Genomic DNA, 23,956 nt, shown 5'->3' with positions numbered 1-23,956 from the left:
TTTGTAAAGTTTTATTGACCATTACATCCGTGCCATTTTATTGCTATCAATAAAACATGGATAATGCCAGTCAAATAGCTGAAATGAGCTTATGAAGCAGGCTTCCTTGCCCGGCAGATACTTCTGTTTTGCAATAGGGTTAACATTTCAAGTTGCAATGACTATCCACATGGCAGTTTCCAAACTCATATTCAATGCCCTGCCTTATCTATCAAGATGTACCTACCCTTTTCTAAAATCTATTTTTAATTAATGGGATTTGATTTTTTATCTCACCATTTTGAATCCCTCAGAGCATGCTAGATCTGCCCTTGAGCAGTCCCACCTCAGTTTGCTCCCTGGAGGACTCCTCGACCCCTGCGGTGAGTCCCACCCAGCCCAAGCAGCCTGTGGCAAGGGTGTCATCGCTTCCGGTCTATAACCAGCAAATCGCAGATCTCTGCATCATCCGAGTCAGCATGGAGAACAACCACGGCAACCTCTACAAGAGCATACTGGTGAGTTGTGGGCAGTGTGAGCTTAGTGTACAAGAGATCTTCATGTGTCCTGTTGGCAGTGAGCACATTGTACTTCACATCTGGTGAGTCCTGTAGGGAGTGTGACCACATTGTACAAGAGAATGCAGCGAGTGAGTTACGCAGACTTGGCGAGCACACTGTGCAAGAGCAGTAGGGGGGGGGGTTATGGAGACATTGTGACTACACTGTACAAGAGCAAACGGGAGTGGGGTTACGCAGACATGGCGAGCACACTGTACAAAAGCAAGCAGGGACTGTGTTATGTAAATATTGTGAACACACAAGAGCAAGCAGGAGGTTCTGATGATGTTGTGGGCAGAGGATACTGGAGTAGTCAAAGGAGCTCTTTTGGTACTGTATGCACATTGCACAGAGCTGCTGCTGAGCTCTTAGGGTATGGCGAATACATTGTACAGGAGCGTACTGGGGTTGGGACATTGTGAGCACAAAGCACTGAAACACGCAAGGGAGACTGTGGGTGTGCCCACAGAACTCCAGTGCGAACTCTGGTACACACACCGCCATAGCTCCACTGCATGTTCCTGTGCTTTGTGCTCACAATGTCCCAGCCCCAGTACACATTGTAGAGAAGCTTATAGTGGCTCAAGTGGACGATGTCGGTACAAGAAGGTACAATAAGGACGATGTCAGCACAAGGTACAAGAGGGTACAATGAAGCACAGCACAGGGTTCAATCAAGCTCTCGGTGCATGGTCTGCACAGTATACCTCAGGGAGGAGGGGAGTCATCCGTTCATCACTGTGTGCACATAGTCTAGACCTCCTGGTGATTCCTGTGGGCTGCATCAGCACATTTTACATTAGCGTGCACGGAGGGATGTTGGCATCAATGTGAATAGAGCTGCAAGTTAAGTCATTGACCTCTGCGTGCTTTTTCCATTTAAGATATTTGGGAAAGATCCTCCCTCTTACCCCACGGCAGATGAGAGCCTCAGTGGTAGGCGCCCCCAACCTGCGTAAACTCAACTATGCCAACGCTTGTTATATGGGTCTCCAGGCCAAGCTCTTAGCCAGGCCACACTGCCTTAGAACGTGACTGTCAGATTGGTTTTTAGGTTGCAAAGATTTGAACACATGCCTGAGACCTGTTGTAAATTATACTGGCTTGCAGTGGAGTTGAGAACTGAATGCGAGGAGCCAGCAGCCAAAATGGCCGCCTGGAGCTGATGCTCCGCATTGACCCTGCGCACTTCACCACAGAGCAGCACTCCGTCGCATCCAACTCTCTCAAAAAGTTAGAATCTCATGATCGGAATACTCGGAGCAGCAGCAGGGTCGAAAATGGCGGCTCTAACGGCCCCTGGAAGGCTGTTACTGGTTGCCGAGATCCCTGGGGCCCGGCACACAAGATGCCTCGGTCGAGCTGCCTCCGCAGCTGTTGAGGAGATGAGCTGGCTGATTATCCAGACGAGGCGTGAAGGCTTCGGACGAAGGGGACAGCAATCTGAACGTCCTGGCAACCGGCAGCCGCAATTTGGATATTGGGAGTCCTCGCACCGGTGAGAAAAGACATCACCCACCAACACTGTGGGTCTCACCCTGCAGAACAAGATGGCGGCCCGCTCCTCGCGGCATAGGGAGTGCTGCCCAAGCAGACTGCTGCTGTGAGCGCTGGTGCCCCGCTGTTTACCTACAAGGCTGAGGGGAAGATAGCGGAATCGCCAATCAAGGCAAGGTGGCGTGATCTGTGGACCCCGGACCAACGAGAGCAGACGAGCCTCCTGCGGGCTGAGACAGCCCCGCTCCAGCACCCGGTGAGTCAGCGAGTCGCGGGGTTTGTGTACCGGAGCTAGTGGGGATGCCGGCCTTGCGCAGCTGCTGAGACTTTTGCGGCCCCTCAGGTCCAGTGTGAGTGAGGCTCCCCTTCTGAACTATCGAGGGTCCCCACGGATCAATCAGGTGAGAGAGGGAGGGAGGCCTGGCCCCCGCCAGTGAAAGTGTGTAGCAAACTTTGTTCCATACGGAGCACATGGTCAGGCCCCTCCCCCATCAGCTCCATAGTGCGTCTGGGGCCTTGTTCTAAGTCCCGGCCCCTGGAGATTCTGCCTGTATGGTCTCAGGCACCCAGACAAACCTCCAAAAAGTGGTGTGGCAACCTCCCACCTGGCCGCTGCTGAAGGCACCATATGTACTCTTCCTGCACCCCTGACCCTAAAATGGCAGCTAATAGGCAGCAAGGAGGAGTAGCCTACTGAGACAGCCCAGGAGACACCTAAAGAACGTCGCAAATTACCCTTGAGGCCCCTGAGAATACAAAGGGGAAAGATAAAAATGGAGTCTGGCCGAATGGAACACCAGGGGCAGAACCTCTTGCCTGACCCCAAGATGGCCTCCACAGTGGTCCTTTACCTACCACGATGAGCTACTACTCTTCGACAAAAATTGGACATCGTCCAGACCTCAAGTATATCCCACATCCGGCTCACCCATCAGGACACTGAACCTGTGATCTTGCCACCGACCGTTGAGACCTAGCATTTTGGCCAATGCCCAGTGGAGCTACCTTGCTAGCTATTGAGGAGATGGGCTGTTGTCTTCCCCCTCAGCCGTCACCTACCCAGCCGGACTTTGGGCAGACTTTCCTTCGTCTCTCCGCCTTATCTCCCTCTTACCCTTCTTCCTTACCCTTCTACTCTCTACTTAACTTATCTCGTCTTTTATGCTCTTTAAATGTTTCTAGCAACAGATGTAACTTGTAACTGATGTAATTTTGTAACAATGTGGAACCTCATGTAAAGCGCTCTGATACCTCCGGGTCTAGCCAGTGCTATATAAAACTCAAATAAATAAATGAAAAGCCCTGTGCCTGAGTCATTGGCCTCTATGTAGGACTGGTGCACCTATTATTCAGACCTGTATATCACGATACATCCCTTCATGCAATTTTTGGTTAGCATCCCACCTCACGTCCCGTACCTGAGACTTTGAAATCACTTGCCATCACAGACGTGCGACATCCCAAACCACACACCCTTTCTTAAAGCCTTAAAGACGTATCTTCTTCCGCAGTTAGGTTTGTTCTTCTTGTAGCCCCCTTTCACCAGTCCCAGTGTTAAGATGCCTTTGGCTAAACATTTGCTGACAAGTACCAGTCATTCATTATTTCATTCATGCATGCAAGTTGCTCCCTGGGCATTGTGTGCACAATGCACAGAGCTTATAGGTAGTTGTTCTGTGCTAGTGTTAACACCTCTTTCATAGACAGAGATCCATATTGTTAAGTCATCCTGCTGCGGAGTTACCATAGTTGGCAGATGACCCATTCTCCATACTGCTCAACATGCAGCACTCTGTGAGCAGGCAGCCCAATAAAAAAAACAGAAAAATCTGATTGCAGCCTTTGGCAAGCATGCTTGAAAAGGGGACAAAATTCAAGTTGGTGTCCTTAATTAGACCAACAATGATCCAACTAGTTTTACCATGTGTAGGAAATTGCCCCTTTTTTACATTGTCAGCAGGACTTACAGCCCAAAGGCAGAGTGCACCAAATCTCATGGTGGACATATCTGCCTGAGCAGACGTGACCCTTCAATATCGAAGTTCATTCTTAGACATTGTAAGAGAACAGGGAAGCTAGACCACGTACATGGGCTGGACATTCATCATGACAAAGTCCCCAGCTCAATGATGATTTCACTGTACCCCGAGATGTTTGGTACCAAACATCTCATCCTAATAAACCTGCACTGATGCCAGTGTTGGAGTTATTCATAAATACATACAGAGGCACCTTAGAGGTGCCCCCTGAAAACCTACGGACTACTAGTGTGGTTGTTGACTTGTCTCAGCTAGCCTGCCACCACTAGAAATGTTTCTGGCCTACTGGGGTGGAAGTCTTTGCTCTCGGAGGCGGGAACAAAGCCTGCTCTGGGCGAAGGTGTTCACACCTCGTCCAAGCAGTAACTGCCTTCCAGGGTAGAAATCTTCAAAGGCCATGCCACCTTTGAAATGCGACCCAGGCCTCTCCAGATAGTAGAAGATCTCGACTCCCCCTCCCCTTGTCCTGACCCTACTTTTTGGTGGAAGGACAGGCGGGAAAATTTGTTAGATTAGGAGGTGGACCCACACCTAGCCAGCACCACCCCCGAGTTGGGGCAGCTGATGTGGACCCTACTTTTCCAAATCCATATCTTGTGTTCGAGTCTTAGCCTATTAGGGTCAGGTTTATGCCCACTTCCAACACGTAAGCGGTCACATAGAGGGTGTAGTCACCCTAAGGTAAGTAGCCCATTGGCAACTATCTGGTAATCCCATTAACGTCCCTAAATTGAGTATTTAGGTGGCACCCCGTGACCCAGAACTTCAGATTCGACAGGCCTAGAGAAGAAAAGGACAAAAAAGAGCTGCTGAACCTGAGAAGTGAGACCCTGCAGTGGAGTTTTGGCGTGAACCCCTGTACTCCTGGCCGAATCCAGGGCTCTCTCAACGAACCGTTGATAGAACATTGGACTTTGGCTTGCTAATCCTCCGAACTGAGAATGTAAACCCCTAGAACCGTCTCCCTTATTTTCTATGCATTTCTGCTTTTCCTCCCATAGGAATCCATTGTGCTTAACTGCGCACAACTGTGAACTATTTTCCGAACTTTTATAGTCTAAAGGAAAAACAGTACTTAACATTGAACGAAGTTCTTGGTTTGAAAATATATATAAAAATATGTGTTATTTTTGTAAATTGATTTTGGATTCATTCTTTGAGTGTGTGTCTCATTTATTGCCTCTGTGAGTATAACAATTGCTTATCGCTAGCCTCTGATAAGCCTAACTGCTCGACCACACTACCACAAGTATTAGTATTATCTACTTTCGCCTCTGTAAACCAATTGGGGACTCCCTGGACTCTCTTCACAGTGTACTTCGTTTTAGTGCACTAAATAAAGAGCCAGCTTCCTACACCATGTGGTGCAAAAAGCTTGTACCCAACAATGTCTCACCTGTGTTACACCTAGTCCGATATAAAAAGACATTGATGGACAACTACTGCTTCTGCAGGGTTAACCGTGTAACGGCCCATCTTCTGTGATAGTGATTGGTCAATTTCTTTTTAGCGCTGGCTAATGGTCACATGTTCTCTCTAATGTTCTCCTGTGCTCTTGGTGTGAGCCCTTCTGATACAATGACAGCAGAGCTCTTTTTTTAATTCTAATAAAATGTACTCTCACATTAGTGAGCTGTCCATTATAATTCAGATTTACCTACCATCTCTTAAATAATTTTGTGTTCCAACTAGCGTGGGGTTGCGCGCAACATTATAATCAAATATCTGACCTCCTTTAATTCTGGACGTTATGCAAAAACAACAGCCTTTGACAGATCCGGGTGTGCCCTAGTGCCTTCAAATGGCATTGCTGCTCCACAAACCACAGCAGCAGCACGTTTCACTTATAATTAGGTTACAAGTTTTCACTACATAGGGAAAGCTTTCAGCTGATGAATGTATTTTCTGTAATCAAAGTACATGTATTAAATGTGTAAAAATAAAACATTAGGTATCAGGCCTTTCCCGTTAATGCACCAAGGATCTGGAACAACATCCCGGTATCCATTGGGACAGCCCCAAAAATACTCCAATTTAGGAAAGAGTTGATGATACACCTCTCTAAAGAACACTTAACCATCCACAATCCAGCTACCTCTCGTTGACTTTATCCTTGTCTTTGACCCTGTAAAGCACTCTGCTGTCTTTTGGTTAACTGCACTAGGAGAATGAGATGAGTTTCATGCGTTTCTTAAACTGTTTTAACCTGGGCATCTCTCATCACTCATGGGAAGTTCAATCCAGAGCTTTGGGTCCGCTACCGACAGAGCTGTACCTCCAAGATGTTTGCTATGAAATACTCTGCTGGCATCCAGAATTGCGCTTGTAAATCCTATCTTTCTAGCAGGAGTGTATCACTGGAGCGGGTCCAGTATGCCAGCCCCGCATGCATTGGTGATGGAGGTCAGGCTGAGAAATGGAAACCTAACATTCATCTGTAGCCAATGACAAGAGTCCCGGATTGAGGAGACATGTTCACATTTACAACTACCTAAAATAGTCACACCACATTGTTCTAGAACTTCTGTAATCTGTTTAATATTTTGTAAAGAGGTGTGGCTCACTAGTTAGAGGCGGCAGACCCGTAAGCAGAGAATCGGCCAGGGACCAGGGTTCAATTCCCGACGCGGCAGGGTCGTGGATCAGGGTCAAAACGGACTCGATAATTCTCGCCTTGGTACCTACTCTAACCAGGAACACACTCGGCAACTCTGGGCATTAAGCTTGCCTCATCTCTACAACGGCCCCCCACAGACGCCGGGGATGCCTGGTTTCACCTTGGAGATACCCAGAAAGGGACCATCTCACAGGGATAGCCAGGACGGGTTCTACAGCGCCGGGACGCCCCGTTGCTGGGGCAGCTGTGCGCTTTACAAGTCTACAACATATTTTAACGGAAGCTCCCACCAATACAGAACCTCTGTAATCAATACGAAAGCTGATGATGGACAGAGCAATAGCATGACGCAGTCATTCATCCTGGAAAGGGTGCATATTGCTTATTAATAGATGTAGTTGGTAAAATTCTTGGTGATGGATAGTACCTCTTCTTTAAGGGTTAAGTGCTCACTGAGTATAAGGCCAAATATTTTTATCTTCTTGGCAATTGGCATCTCTCCTTCCCTTCACCTGGAATAAGTGTTTATTTGTAATTTTATTATTTCGATCTTATTATCATCAGCTCGGTTTTAGCTGTGTTCAGCACCAGTCAGTTACTGTTCATCCATGACCTGACTCGGCACAAATAACTAATTTAGTGTCTCCAAAAATGTGCTATAAATAAGCCATGGTAAAAAGCAAGACTGTACCCTCAGCTTAAATATGAACACCCTGTCAGTATATCCAAAAGTTAATGCAAAGGTTACATTGTAGTATCGGGAAAAGTGTGGAGCTCTGAGCCACACCAGAGTCACAAGGGACTGAGGAGTATTTTGTCCAGACAATAACTTTGTGTAATTTCGTTAGAAAGTCCTTGATCAAATTGGTCAAACAGCAGGAGATTCTGGCAACAACAAGTCCAACAGCTTAAATATGAGTATGGAACCTTTGTTGCCAACCACAATAGTTTCCTTACATTTAAAAGAGCGAGTTCTGTCACTATTGGTCTAAAATCCTACATGTATATCTACAACCTTCAGAATATCTCAAATTAAAAGAATTAACTGCGCTCAGGCAAGCAAAAAATATACAGTTTCACTGGTTACCGAGGCATAGGGATCACAGAGAAAGGGGTCTCGGTGTAGGCAGCAGGAAGTCATGAAAACAGCAGGACAGGGAGACTGAGTCAGGGAAATACAGGTAAAAGAAGTCACTGTAGGACACGGGAGATAGAAGACTTGAGGACAGGGACGAAATCGAAACACAAACAATGAACGATACAGCCCACGCTTACAGAAACACCTAAGACCCTGACTTACATGCAAATGGTATGATGAAAGGTTACACAATTCATTTGATTCACCCCCTCCAAGGAACCCTCTCTATGGAACATCAACTACATGCAGACTGCTCTGACCATACTGCTCTGACCATAAACAAAACAGGTTTGGTGGATGGTTCCCTGACTGACTCCCCTATGCAACATCTTCAGGAGGAAAACCCCAAACTGGAAGATTACAGTTTATTTATTTTAAAAAGTGTTTTTTTAAGGTGCTGGGTGTCACCTTTCAGATAGTAGAGGCCATTGTCAACCAGCCACAGAATCAGTTTTTCTTTTTCCTTGTGTTCGCGAGTTGCACGTAAATCAATCTTGGGTATGTCACAACAGTTCTGTTTTCATATTACTTTTGAAAACAATGTAGTTTAGTATTGCCTCAATCTTGTGTTCAAAGCATTGCACTGTTAGGTATCCTGGACTCCCAAGGTTCTACCTTAGTGTTTGACCATGGTGAATTCTCATTGGTTGATTGAGTGTGCCGTTGTCAAGTGCAAGGTCAATCAGTCAATCAACTTCCACTTGAAGCCCAAAGGAAAGATCCACAATGAAAATAAGGCCTAAGTTATTTACTTGTGTTGCAAGGGGTGGTGATGTTCCTAGCTTCGGTGACCATGTGGGGGGTGTAGCCTTGCAACCTGCATTTTTAAGCCCCATTACCCTATTCTTACCTCCATTCAGGCACCAGAACCTCTCCTTCATGCAATGGAAAATGTAGTTCATGCAAGAGGTGACGTTGGCCTTGTTGCTGACTTGTTTTCCAGCTAGAAATGGGTTAGAGTATAAGTCAGTCAGTAAATAGCTTTATTTCGATAACAAGTATCATAAAAGCATCATCATTCATACAGTTCAACAATAAAAATACGAGTTATCATAAAAGCATTATTAATGCCTTCAGCGCGGCGCGGATTCCCGCGCTGTGCTGAAGGGTTCGAGCGCGGGCGGGGCCATGACGGAACGGTTCCGTCATCCGCACAGCGCAACCGATGCTCATGACGGAACCGTTCCGTCATGAGCATCGAAGGGGTTAATAACAAGGTATATAAAATCCATCAGGGCATAATATATTAACAGTTATTCGTTTTCTTATTGATCATAAAAAATAACGAGATGATCCCAAATTCAAGATGGAAAATAGATTCATACTTCCAATAAGTAATAAAATTCAATCGATATGTATAGACAAAGATCATTAGATAAAGTGACAGTGCTTTACGTCTCATTCGGGCTATTTGAAGACAATTTTAAAATGTAATAAAAGTTCACAGTGTGATATCAAACCTCCCTACATAGGAATATGGACCTGACAAGCCAAGCACAACTGAGATACTTAGCCACACCACATGCAAAAAGGGTTCTTGGGTCTGATTTTAGAATTCGCAAAGCAGCACAATGGTCAGAAGTGCCCAGCTGTCTGCAGATGGGTTTTAGCCATCTGGATCTAGCTGGGTTATATGCTGGGCATGCAAACATTAGATGTGCCACACTCTCTTTTGGTGCCTCACAACAGGGGCAACCCGCAATTGTCTGATAAGGGGGGCTCCACTTTGCAGTTAATTCGCAAACCAAAAGGGAGCCAACCCTAAACTGTATGTAAAGTGCACTATCTCTTGGTCTCTAGATAAAGTCTAGGTATGGTTCCAGGAGTATTTGTTGCTTGTGTTGATAAAAATCTTCTGTCAGCCTTCCTGCTTTGGGATTACTTCATTTCATTTAAATCTTTATTTCGACGCATTGGCATCATAAAAGATACAATGAAAACATTAATTTCTCTTACAATTTGACACTTCCTAACAGAAAAAAGGATGACAGGATCAATTAAGCTAACCTATTTCTATGTGTATTCATTGCGTCCGAGTACACAATATCTAATTACAAGATTCTTTAACAAGCACAATTTACCTGGGTGAAAATTATACAACAATTAATAATACAATTAAGAAAGGGGACGGAGGGTTAGTGGCGGCCACGCGGAAGAAGTACAGGTCAGCACAACAGGTCGCAAAGAGAGACTGGGAGGACAAGTTCTGGAGCGACCTGAAATCCGCAAGTGCAGAGAAAAATCCTAGGGGTTTTTGGAACGTAATTAGAGCCAAACACAGGCCCATAGATTCGCTCATTACTTGTACAATCCCGGTGGAGTCCTGGTTTGAGCACTTTTCTTCTCTCTACACCGTGAACATGGAGGATGAACAAGACCCTTTTGTCCCACCCATTTTTGGTTGTCATGACCCAGGGGCGGATGTCCTCTTCACAGCTAGGGAGGTCGAACACTCTATTAAATCCCTTGTCCCGTTGAAAGCTGCAGGGCCGGATGGTTTGCCTGGGGACCTGTTCCGCCTTAATTCGGGAGAGTGGGGGGTTCTTATTGCTTCCTTGCTTAATGCATCTAGGCTAGGAGCTTCATTCCCAGAGTCATGGATGGGTGCAGAGGTCGTCCCGATCTTTAAGAAAGGGTCCCGGGATGACCCAACTAACTATCGCCCCATAAGCTTGATAGACTCATCCCAAAAAGTGGCAGGGAAAGTAATTCTGAGTAGGGTTCTTCAATGGGTAGAAGAGAATAAATTATTGTCTGACTTCCAAGCAGGCTTCAGGGCTGGCACCGGGACCATCGAACAGTCATTTCGACTGTTGATGCTTTACTGGAAGGTGGTAGTGATAGGCAAAGGCAGTCTCTATCTGGCATTTATTGACCTGCGGACTGCCTTTGACCTAGTACCCCGGGAGCGCCTGTGGCGGGTCTTGGCAAAACTAGGCATGCCCCCGTACCTACTGTGTCTAATAATAAAACTCCATGAGAACAACTTCGCGCAGGTGAGGTGGGGAACCCAGGGACAAAGGACTGCTCGTATTAAAGTTAGCAGAGGCGTGCGCCAGGGGTGCGTCCTCGCTCCCACCCTCTTCTCACTTTATATAAATGGGGTAGTGGACCATCTCCTTAAAATCCCAGCTGATACACCATCCTTGGCAGGGAGGAAGATCCCAACCCTACTATTCGCTGATGATACCCTGCTAATTTCCAAGACCCCGGCTGGCTTACAGAGTCTCTTGGATGGCTTTGATCAATTCTGCGAGCTAACAGGGTTAAAGATCAACACTGGCAAAACCAAGTTCCTTGTTTTGAACCCCCCCAAAAAACTTGGACGGCCTCCAGTGCTTAACATGGCTCCTTTGGAAAGGGTCAAGGAATTTGATTATTTGGGCATACGCCTCCTTGATAATATGAAGTGGGACAGTCACCTCTACAAAATGACCTTAAGCCATAAAAGGGTGGTGGGAGCTCTTCTGAAGGAGCAGAAGGCATCCTCTATGAAACCTATCGCCCCGGTGCTCGACATTTATGCTGCTAGAGTGCGGCGCTCTATGGAGCGGAGTTATGGGGCGCTCAGAATATGAGCCAGTTGGTGTGCTCAGAGAATAACTTTCTGAGGGGCTTGATGTCCCTTCCTAGGAGCACTCCCACTCTTCCCCTTCTGTTGGACATGGGGTGTCGTTCCATCCGGGACCAGGCCAGGCTGCGTCCTCTCTTGCTGTGGGCTCGCCTGTGGAGGGTTCCGGAACTGGCCAGTTATGCCGAGGGGCTAAAGGAGATTTTAGGCTTGTCTGGATGGGCAAAAATAAGGTGGTTAAGGGACGTGAAAAGCTTGCTGACAGATCTTGGTCTTGAGGGGGCTTGGCACTCTCGGTCTACCCCTCCCAAAGCAGTTTTGAAGGACTTATACTGGTCTTGGGTAACAAGTAAAAGAAATACCGATCTTAACCTGTGCCATGCCTCCAGGGATTTCTTGCTTGTAAAGGATGTGGCAGTTCGGGAACTTTACTTGGACCTTATTACAATCTCCAGGGATAGAGCCCTGTTTTTCAAGTTCAGAATTGGTGTGTTGCCGGTGAGAATATTGACCGCCCGGTGGAAACCTCCGGCCCAAACCACACCCTATTGTCCTTTCTGCCCGTCGAAGACAGAGTCGATTCCCCATTTTTTGTTTGTATGCCCTGCCTACAAAGCGCCCCGCGCTAGGTGGTTAAAGCCACTGTGCAGGGAGTTGGGTACTCGACTATGCAGCGTCGCCCTGCGAATTTTGAGCTCAGATACCCGGCCGCTGTATGTTTGTGGCTTAGCCAAATACTTAAGCTGGGCATGGCTTATCAGGGCAAAAAGGCTTTTACTAATTGCTTAATAATGGTCCCTTGATTCGACCTTTCTTAGTTATTTATTGTTTATGTTTTTATAGGTTTTAATTAACTTTGTTGTGTTTTTATTGCTGTAATGCTTTTTAAGATAGTTTTTTATCGAAATAAAGCTACTTTGATTGATTGATTGACAACAATTAATAATACAATGAATAATAAATACAATTTAAGAACTATTAAAAAGAATAATTAAATCACTAACCGCTAGGACATAATTTTAAACGGTTATACCAATTTTTGTTTTTAAAAAGTTTAAAACTTTTGAATAATCCTCCAGGTTCGATAATTAGACATGCGATTTGAGTACAAGATCATGCTAATCATTTTGAGATATTTGATGAACAATGGTTGTGCATTTATATTAAAAATGGAGGCCCAACTTTATTCTAATGAAGTTAACAGCAAGAAGAAATCTACTGACTCCAAAAACTATCACCTGGCTGGTGTCAGTCTTTAGAATTCTGCCAGCCTCCTTATAGGATCTTGAACCAATTTTAAGACAAAGCGGCACTATCCACTTTTTCCTTGGTATTGCATAGCTGGAGCAAAAGAGAAGTATATGTAAATCATCTTCCTTTGTATCATGAGCGCATGAAGTACAAAGATCACTACTTAACTTCGCCCAGCTTTTTTCAAGCGCCTTGGTTCTAAGTGTACCATATCTAAATTTTAGGCACAGAGTTTTTGATAACGGCGGATGGATCTCATCTAAAAAAGGTTCAAAAAGTGCTACATCTTTAAACAATAAAAAATTATCAGTCAATGGACCATGGGTTTTTATGTACACTGACTCGTAGTTCACGTATGACAAAAATGATAATTTAACAATTTTCCTAGAGCACGAGTTCATAGCCTCAGGATCATTCCAAAAATGGGCTAATCCAATCATGCCCAGCCAAGTTCTAACGTGCTTGAACCAATAAACTTTATTACAGCTATCGAGATCCACAACTTCTTTCAAGCCTTTCTTGTAGTCAAGTAATTCTGGAGTCGTCCACAGTCTGACCCACAGCAATAATGGTCTTAATATTGCGTGTTGATCTGTTCGTTTCATGTTTAGATCCAGAAGGAGGGGTGTCAATGGGGTATTAGTAGATAATTTTAACAACCCCCTGAGGAACTTGTTCTCAAGGCTTTCAAATGTACTTCTACATGCGGGTCCCCATAATTCTGCCCCATATAGTACCGCTAATTGTACCTTGTACTTAAAGATCTCTAGGGCAGGGGTTACTGCCTTGTTCAAGCATTTATTATGTCTTTTAAGGATTGGGAGACAGTTTTGTTTAAAGACTATCTTAGTCCTTTCTAGGTGTGATCTCCATGCTAAGGATGAATCTATAGATACACCTAAGTAAATAAAATTCTGCATATAATCAAGCTTCTGTCCATTTAACATTACATTTTTCCTAAAATTTTTATGCGGGCTCAGGGCCATGTATTTCGTTTTTTTGGTATTAATTTCTAAACCTTTCGAGATACAATAAGACTGAAACCTTTCCAGTAGGTTTTGAAGGCCCCGGGTGTTTGGGAAATGAGGATGGTATCGTCCGCAAAAAGGAGGGACGAGACCCATTCGCCCCCCAGTCTTGGTGAATCATTATCACTGCTCTCCATGTAAGACGGAATGTCGTTAACAAACAGGGAGAATAAAGTCGGGGCCAGTACACACCCCTGGCGTACTCCCCTCTTTATTGGAATAGCTTTTGTAAGTTCCCCAGTTGGACCCCACCTAACCTTGGCATAGTTGTCTGTATGTAGCCCCATGACCAATTTTAATAAATCTACTGGAAGTCCCTGAGTTTTCAATGATTCCCACAAAAGTTCTCGGGGGATAAGGTCAAATTCCGCCCGTAAATCAACAAATGCCACATACAGGTGGCCTTTGCGAAGGGTGTCATATTTCCAATACAAACAACAAAGCCTTAGGACTTGGTCAATGGTTCCTGTTTTTGCTCTGAACCCGGCTTGGTATTTTGTTAAAATTGATTCATCTTCCAACCATGTATTAATGTGATTTAATATATGCCTAGCATAGATTTTTTGGGTTATATCTAAAAGGCTTATAGGGCGGTAGTTGGGAGGATTGCTTCTATCGCCCTTTTTAAAAATAGTAATAATTTCCGCTCCATTCCATGTGTCCGGAATTTCTTCCCCAGCCGCAACAGTATTACACAAATGATTAAGGTATGGTACCCAGATATCCAATTCATGCTTGAATAGGTCGCCTGGTACTTTGTCAAGCCCTGGAGCCTTCCCATATTTGACTGAATTAATAGCTAATTCTGTTTCCTGTAAGTCAAAAACTATTTGTGTGGGTTCGGCATCTACAAGCGACAAAGCATACTCTTCCTGCACTGCACCTTCGGCCCCTTGAGCGGCATACAAATTCATGAAATGGTCAGTCCAAGTTGCCTCATCAAGAAAAACCTCTCTTGAGCCCTTCTCCCTTTTATTACCCTTGGCCACTGTTTCCCAAAATAACTTTTGGTCCTTCATTTTAGCTGCCGTCAGCATACAGGACCATAATTCCTCGTCCCATAAAGACTTTGCGTTGGCCAGCACCTTATTGTATAATTTCCTACTTTCCTTAACTGCCAGTGGGTTTTTGGTTTTAACCGATTCAATCAAAACAGATTTTACTAATCGGCATTCTTTATTGAACCATAATTTACCTACAGGCTGTAAGTTCACAACACCTGTCCCTTTTTTTGGTCTTTTAGTCATGAGTTCTAATAGTTCATTAAAGAACGCTTTGTGTAATTTAAGAAATTGACCAGGTTCACTTTTAAAGGGATTATAGGTATCGAATATGTTGGTAAGGCAGCTATAAATATTTGCCACTAACTCCTCTTGTTCTAGGATATATGCCCATTTAACAGACCATCGAATGTTGCTTAATATAACATTATCTGGGGCTGCTTGGTATCCTCCCTCTTTAGCTTCCAACCCCATTATTAAACTCTTTACAAAACTAATTTCAAGGGGACGATGATCACTGTCAGATCTTACTTTGACCGTCAGGTCTTTTGTATATGGCCACAAGTCCGAGGAAACAATAACATAGTCAATTATACTTTGACAATTACGTCTCAAAAAAGTAGGTGCCTTGGGGCTATCAGATGGTAAACGTCCATTGCATGCCCTCAGTCCATGGCTTGCCAATACCCTTGTGATTTGAAAAGCTAAGGTAGTACCAGCAACCACCCCATTACTAGATAAGGATGGTATACCATTAGCATTATCTTCATCCTCATACAAATTGTTCATTCCTACAATGGGCTCAAAATTGCAATTCATGTCCCCACATATAATCGTGCTTGTTTCAGGGTCCAGAGTATCCAGAATTGACTCAAGTTTGTCAATACATAGTGACTCCTTATAAGATGGGCACGGTCTATTATATACGTTAAAAAGATGGATCACCCGTTTATCAACGGTAACCATTTCCAGTCCAAGTATATCTAATGAGTCAATTCTTAGTTGCTGGATGGCTATATTAATAGACACACTAACCCATATTATCAACCCTCCTGAAGGACGGCCTCTTACTGATGGAACTGCATCCAACTGATAAGTTCTATACCCAACTCTGTGCATGGATTTCGTAGCCCATGTTTCTTGTAGAACACAGATATCAAAAGAATTTATATAATGGTTCCAATCAGGGTCACTTATTTTTGAGCCCACTCCTGCAACATTCCATGAAACAACCTTAGCTAAAGAGGGGCCATGATTTAAGCTGCTGCTAACGGCTGGTGAGGTTTTACTTGGCCTCCTAAATGCTCCTGGCCTGGTACGGTTCTGTTCACTCAGCTCTAGTTGGTCTATTCGGTCGACTCCTAATATTGGCCCTGGAACTTCCTTAAGTTCTTTTATAAATATGGTATTTCCCCCCTGTATACCGGGCGACAGCAATCGAGGCGAGCTATCATGATGATCAGATGACCTGGGTGGACTAGTAACAGACGTGACAGAAATGACCGGTGAGACGGATGAGCAGAAAATAAATTTATGTTCCTCCCCATGTACTGTGAGTCAATCAACGGCCTCCAATCCACTGAACCTATTGTAACAGGGGATGAAGGGTTGAACAAACTGCGGGCCCATCCATTCTCCACGGTGCTGTATACTACCGTATTGAGGCCTCCCGGCCCTACGTTGTATTACAGTCCAGCCGTCATCCCCCCCCCACTTCCCAACTATTAGAATTTGAGTCCCTATACAACTCCCGCCCAATTCCACCCCAACTTGATTTGTGTCCCTGGTCCAGCTCCATCTATTATCAGGCTGTTCCATTGGCGTATAAAAATAAGTCAGGGGTCTTGCCACAATCGATGAACCGTTTTTTCTAGGCACCCCCGAGCAAATATGTCCCACTGACCGAGGGTCTTCAAATGATACGACCACACAGTCCCCTTGTGTTCTTTTTCTATTGTAACCTACCCAGGGGGCCCTCTCTACCATTAAGATGTTACTTCTTGTTGTTGGTGGTAATGGGTGATTAGTATTTAGCCAATGTGACACTTTGTTTTTGAGCGCCCCATACGGTTCTATTGTTGAAGGGCCTAGTTCCGGAACCCCAGTTAGGATAACTACGTAATCACATGCTTCTGGGGGTAGATTAATATTCCTACGCTTTTCTGTGTGCGTTTTATCATCATTATGTGTAGGTATACTGTAGAGAGCCGTTTTTTTTACTACTGTTCCATGTGCCAGAGGAGACTTTGCACTGGTTTTACCTACATCAGTATTGGTAAAGTTAGATGTAGGGACCTTAGATGCTGAATTCCTGCCTTTTTCCATTTCGTTATCAGGTGTTTTTAATATCTGCACTTTACTAATAGGGACTGGTACCTGAATTACCTTTTTTGACTGGCTAGTGTAATCATTTTTTATCTCTTTCTTCAATTCTATAAGTTGTTTTTCTATCCCATCTAATCTTACTTCTATAGGAGTGAGTAAGGTCTTAAATATTTTTGTCAAGGATGGTATAAGTAGATCTTCATTCCCTATACTTATACCTGTACTATCAGCTGTTGGACTATCTGATAGAATATCAGCTAGGGAATTGTCTATAGGAATGTCATCTATAATATTCAGCGGTAATATTTTGGGGCCAGCCCCTTCTTTCCCAGATTCATGGCCCTGACTTTCCCTTGCCGCTCTTGCATTGACTATATCATTTTCATTACACTTCCCTGTCTCTACAACTTAAGTGATTTTAATAGAAGGATATTTTTTATAAATCTGCGTACTTTTTTTGGGGGGGGGGGATAGCTCCCTCCCTTTTCCCTCTTATTAGGATATTATTGCTATCTGCCTGGATATCTAGCTGTGGGGCTAGCAAGGTGCTTCCTGTGGTTACCAAACCCTGCGAGTCAAGAACACTACAGTCTTGAAAATCAGAATGTGCACCGGTAGTGCTATGGACCACCGCATTTATATGTAAGATGTTAGAATTGCTTAAACTGTTATCAGGGGTTCGGACTGGGGTTCGAACTGTAGCGATGTGACCCATGGAGGACCTTTTAGCTAAAGCGAGGTCTTGAGAAACCCTTCTCTCCATGAGGACAATACCCTGGTCTATTAGTGTGTTGGTACGTACTATAAAATCGTCTAATGTTCCTGTTAGTTTTGAGCTACCTGCCACAGCTTTACTACTTCTTGTTTCGCGTGAAGTCATATCAATATGATCTAAATAACAGATACACGAAATACAAAAGAGGGTTGGATCTTTTGAACTAACAGCTATGCCAATAACAGTAGTAGCAATGGAATCCCTTTTAGAAGAATGATGGTGGTACACCAATATCTAATATCCTCTAAACATATCTTTCCACATCTAAATATAGGCACTAATGTAAAACAGTCCTCTATTAAATACAAAATATTAAAATAAGCTTGCTTACAATGTCCGATGATCATGTGATGGAACAACCAGAGTCCCTGGCCCAGTCCAGTCTCCTCGGGCCTCTGAGGGCCTGCCCTTAGCCCGGCGTGTCCCGCGGTACGCGTTTCCGGTGCAGATTTAAAGCACCTGGTCTGCTCTGGGCGTTGCCGGCGATGTTCAAGGTGCCCCACTGCCTTATGGGAGATGTAGTCATGTTTGAAATGACTACTCGCTAGTCCCGGTGCGAGCGTTTCCCGCGAAGCGGGAAACGCGAGGAGTAGCTGCTTGTGGCGTCCGGTGGGGTTTTTAGATTCGGCCCCTGTTCCAAAGTCCTGCTTTGGCCACTGCTTCCACGATGTGTCACGGCAGAAAGAGAAGGTTTCCCAAAGGTTGTTCCTCCGATGCAGATTTAAAGCACCTGGTCGGCTCTGGGCGTTGCCGGCGATGTTCAAGGTGCCCCACTGCCTTATGGGAGATGTAGTCAAGTTTGAAATGACTACTCGCTGGTCCCGGTGCAAGCGTCGCGAGGAGTAGCTGCTTGTGGCGTCCGGTGGGGTTTTTAGATTCGGCCCCTGTTCCAAAGTCCTGCTTTGGCCACTGCTTCCACGATGTGTCACGGCAGAAAGAGAAGGTATCCCAAAGGTTGTTCCTCCGGTGCAGATTTAAAGCACCTGGTCTGCTCTGGGCGTTGCCGGCGATGTTCAAGGTGCCCCACTGCCTTATGGGAGATGTAGTTAAGTTTGAAATGACTACTCGCTGGTCCCGGTGCGAGCGTTTACCGTGAAGCGGGAAACGCAAGGAGTAGCTGCTTGTGGCGTCCGGTGGGGTTTTTAGATTCGGCCCCTGTTCCAAAGTCCTGCTTTGGCCACTGCTTCCACGATGTGTCACGGCAGAAAGAGAAGGTTTCCCAAAGGTTGTTCCTCCGGTGCAGATTTAAAGCACCTGGTCTGCTCTGGGCGTTGCCAGCGATGTTCAAGGTGCCCCACTGCCTTATGGGAGATGTAGTCAAGTTTGAAATGACTACTCGCTGGTCCCGGTGCGAGCGTTTCCTGCGAAGCGGGAAACGCGAGGAGTAGCTGCTTGTGGCGTCCGGTGGGGTTTTTAGATTCGGCCCCTGTTCCAAAGTCCTGCTTTGGCCACTGCTTCCACGATGATTCCTGTCTATCAACCCAGGCCCAATGTAATCTTTTGAGGTCAACCTTACTGGGTGGGTTTTGGCCTTCCCAGGATTCCTTAAGGCTTAGGGCAAATAATAATTTCTTAACATTATTTATCCAGCTGACCCTGTGGTTACCATCTAGGCTAATTACCTCTGTGAATGCAGCAGCATATTTAGCAAGTTAAATGGTCCGCAGAAGACGTCCCCAAAAGAGCAAGGGTCGTAATCTGGAAATATCTCTAAAAGAGCGTCTACCCATATCGCTCATCAAGGGTTTGAGCGGTACATTACGAGGAAGCATCACTAAATCTCTTAAAAACTTGTTTTCAGATCTGCAGATCTCTTCTACATTCTCGAACCCCCACAGTTCGGCACCATATAGGGCCGAGCTAACTGCCTTTGCAGCATAAATCGTGAGCGCCAGCAACAGGTCTGCTCTGAGAAGAGAGATGTTCATTGCCTATTGCTTCGGCCACACGTTTATGGTTCAGAAGCATCTTGTTGATGTGGGTTCTCCAATGCATTCGTTAGGAGAGTCGAATACCGAGGTAATCGAACATGTTGACTCTCTCCAAGCATGTTCCTCCCAGGGTAAAGTTATGCCTAAAAGGTTTGTAGGGGTTAAACTTCATCAATTTAGTCTTGGTAGTGATAATAATCAGCCCCCTAGAGTTACACGAAAGCTGATACCTATCCAGGAGTTTTTGGAACCCACCCGGGGTCTTGGAAATCAACAGTGTATCGTCTGCAAACAGGAGAGTAGGTACCCTGTCTCCTGCCAGGGCTGTGGCATCAGCTGGAATTTCCTGTAGGAAGCTAACCACCCCATTCACATATAAAGAGAACAGGGTGGGTGCCATAACACAGCCCTGGCGTACTCCCCTGTTCACAGGAATCCTGTCAGTTTTTTGCTCTTGGGACCCCCATCTCACTTGTGCATAATTGCCCTCGTGCAAACGGATCAACAAGTTAAGTATTATCAGAGGGATGCCCATCTCGATCCACAATGAAAATAAGGCCTAAGTTATTTACTTGTGTTGCAAGGCGTGGTGATGTTCCTAGCTTCGGTGGCCATGTGGGGGGTGTAGCCTTGAACCTGCATTTTTAAGCCCCATTCAGTCTTACCTCCATTCAGGCACCAGAAGCTCTCCTTCATGCAATCGAAAATGTAGTTCATGCAAGAGGTGACGTTGGCCTTGTTGCTGACTTGTTTTCCAGCTAGCAATGGTTTTGAGTATCATTCGTATACCCTTGGAGGTTCACTAGCTATTGCTCAAAGAGCTGGGACAAAGAACGTTCATAGTTGTTGGTTAGCTGATGCTGAAAAAAATGATACATCACATCTGTATAAGTTAAGGGGCTGGTTGCCTGAAGCAACATAACCATGGCACGGACAACCCTCTGTTTACAGTCATACTGACCACAGTCAGATGAAGCTGATAATAGGTTTGCTAATCCTTTTCCGGGAAATACCACAACAGAAAGACGATATCTACTCTTCAGGACCCTCCAAGTTGCCTAGAGGCCAAGGAATAAGCAACCCCTATGCTATAAAAATTGCAAATAACATAATCAAGCATTATAGATTCACCACACTTATTTAAATGTCAATTTTGAAAAAAGGCATATACTATAAAAACTAAACTGAATAATGAACTAAAATCTTTGTCTTATTGCAAATGTTGGCACCATTGTATGTGGTTGTAGCTTTCATCAGGAGAACGACCTTCACAAAGCGGTCATTACACCGCGGTATGTTTACATCGTAGGCATTACAACGCAAGTCGTTACAACGACTTGTGCTGGATGGCGCTCTAAGCTAAGGAATAAAATGATTTACTATTCCAACACCTTCCCTACTGTAACGTAGGCTGGACTTGGAATAGTAAATCATACTATTCCTAAGTCCAGCGCCCTCCAGCGTAAGTCGTTGTAACGACTTGCGATGTAAAATACCGCATTGTGAATGTATGCGTAGTAACGTCATACATTCCTTTCATCAGCTTGTGATACTCAAATAATGTCTGTAACATGACAAAGCATGTTTTTCTATCGAGCATCAAATGTAATCAAGTAAAATAAAGACTGAAAATATGAAACAAATATTGGTAAAGCCAGTAGTTATGTCCCATAACTACAAGTGGCTCTTCAGTCACTGATGAGTTCAGGCACTCAATTACACAACATATATGGAATCTGCCACTCATTCTCGCACTCATGCACCTATTCAATGATTCATTCTGGCATTCACCTACTCACCCATTCACAATACAAAACACACACACACAAACACAACTAGAGTATCCAAGTTAACTAAAAGAACGAAGAAGCAAAAAGCAAAGATGCCACAGTCTAAATATGGCGGAGTATACTTGGGATACAATATAAGGAAAATAAATAAATATGGCAATGGGCAGCCATGTTGAAAAGATATTGTGCACTATTTTAAAGTTTCAAAGCTGCATATTAAGAAGCAATGTCTCAGCCACCTTAGAACAGCCAGAATGATACACTAAGGACAACAACGCTTCAAGAAGGCTGGGTGGACGCAGTGCACTGCAACTGAAATGAGCAGCAAATGAGTGAGCTGGGAGCAGTGTGTGGAGAACTGCTGGGTAATTTAAAATCTTAGAAATAAAAAAGAGCTGGGAAATAAAAAATGGAAAGGGACCTTTAAAAGGAGAAAGTGGAAATCTAAATGGCTGGCCCACTTGCCCTGGCATTGAAGCGTAGTCATTTTCAGGCAAATGTGCACACGTCATTTTTGAGGAACGCATTCAGTCACAGAGCAGTAGCATCAATGGCTGAAGTGGACTTACCCACTACGGTCCCACGCAATTTGCTGCCATGAGCAGAAGCAAAATATAAATAACACTTCAAGTCCCTTCTATGTATTTATATGCATGTAGGTAGCTATTATGAATTGTTTTACCGCATGAGTTCAGCAGACAGTTAAAGAAGTTGGGTTAGATCTAAAAATGTACTTTAACACTTATACAGCTAAAGACTTTGCATGAAATTACAAATATCTATAAAATGACAATGGATAAAACAATATAAAACCTCTCTTCAAAGGGTCTAGCTAGGATTATCACAGGTCAAATCTTTTACTTCACTTTTTTTAGAGAAAGTAACCAACACCAAAACCCTTGCCTACTGCAGCAATCTTTGAGATTCCATGTAACAAAATACCTGACTGCAGGTTTTAACACAGTGTATTAACATTTCACCCTTAAGGGCCTCTTGCTCTTAACTATGCTTTTCACAAAATAAGTGAAGCGTACTGCCTTTGTCATAGTTTATAATACTAACACATCGGACCCAGGGCCGGACTGGGAACCGAAACCGGCCCTGTGAAACTGCGCGGCTGCCCCTGCTCGGGGCAGGGGGGTGCGGCCGAGCTGTGTACTAGGGCCGGTTTCAGACAATTTTGTTACAGGGGGCCGATATTGCTGGTCCTCAGGAACAAACGGCCCTCCAGGGGCCCAAAACCAGCCCCCACCCTGGCGTCTCACCGGGGAAACGCCTGGTGCCCGCTACGGCCAGTCCGGCCCTGATCGGACCTCTGGCATCCAAATTACCGTTCCCGTAGAACCAATCAGGCCTAGAGCTTTTATCTTTGGCTTGTTACTATAACCAGCTCAGGCCTGCTGTAGTGAGCACCTTTTCCCACAATGCTGCCATCAGGCATACAGTCATAACATTGCATATATGTACAAAATTACAGTTGGCACAAAATATTTAACTCCTCCTAAAAAGGATTCTCACAGTGCAAATGTTCTACCCTCAGGTTTCTCAGAGGGGGTTATGAACACCATAATACTTTCCTACTGTGGTAATTTGTGAGTTTTGATGTATCAAAACAACTATCTACATGCTTTAACACGGTTTCTAATAACAATCCAAGCTTGAAGGCCTACTGACTTTAAATATGCTTTTTCACACAAAAATATGTCATGCCTACTTTTTTGTTGATGTAACTTTTCAAAATAAACAGACATACGACATAATCTTTCCCCGTAAGTCAATCTGACCTTCAGCCTGTATTATTCGCTTGTAACCCCAACCAACTCAAGACTCCTGTATTGAGAATAAGATTTCCTACAAGACAACTATCAGGAACACATTTTTAAAATTACAAATAATCGACGTTATAGTTGGCTAAAAATCCGTAGCCTCTCCTCACAGGTTATAGCAAGAATTATCACAGTACTGTTCTTCTACCCCTAGGGTTAGTCAGAAGAGGTAACCAAGTAACAAAATCTTTGTCTACAGGCTTTAAAACAGTGTAATAACAAGCCACCATTAAAGGAATAGTGCCTTCATGCTCTTCACAACAACCAGTCCTATGGTACCTGACCAAACATATCCCAGTGAACCAATCAGGTCTATAGCCTTAACTATATGCGTGTCACGAACGAAGCAGGCCTACGGTATTGAGCATAATCTCTGTAATATAAGCAACGTTTATTATTTGAAGTACACATTTTCTGCTTAATCAAATCCTGTCAGAAGGAAGATCAACTTGTGTGTACAGCCAAATCCCATCTCTCAGTAGTGGTTCTTAATGCTTTTTCTGTTGATCACATAAGGTAACCAACAGTAGCCCTGTTAAGCTACGCCTAAAGATGCGTTGATCTATATATTTTGCTGTTTGTCAAGGCAAACTCCAGTGCTGCTTGACAGGAGAAACCCCAAATTGTG

At 44.5% G+C, this 23,956-nt stretch overlaps 1 protein-coding gene across 6 annotated transcripts in view; it reads left to right on the top strand.

The window, feature by feature from the left end:
- Positions 1 to 23,956, top strand: part of RGL3 (ral guanine nucleotide dissociation stimulator like 3) — a 378,735-nt gene that overhangs the window by 333,000 nt on the left and 21,779 nt on the right. For all 6 annotated transcript variants that reach the window (XM_085600548.1, XM_085600547.1, XM_085600546.1 and 3 more), the window contains one exon: positions 294 to 497. In XM_085600548.1, the coding sequence (XP_085456674.1) occupies positions 294 to 497 (204 nt within the window). The remainder of the gene's footprint in view (positions 1 to 293; positions 498 to 23,956) is intronic.

Source organism: Triturus cristatus, chromosome 4_2, assembly GCF_964204655.1.
Source record: "Triturus cristatus chromosome 4_2, aTriCri1.1, whole genome shotgun sequence".
In the NCBI taxonomy this organism is placed as follows: Eukaryota; Metazoa; Chordata; class Amphibia; order Caudata; family Salamandridae; genus Triturus; species Triturus cristatus.
This window is presented reverse-complemented; position numbering and strand designations above follow the sequence as displayed.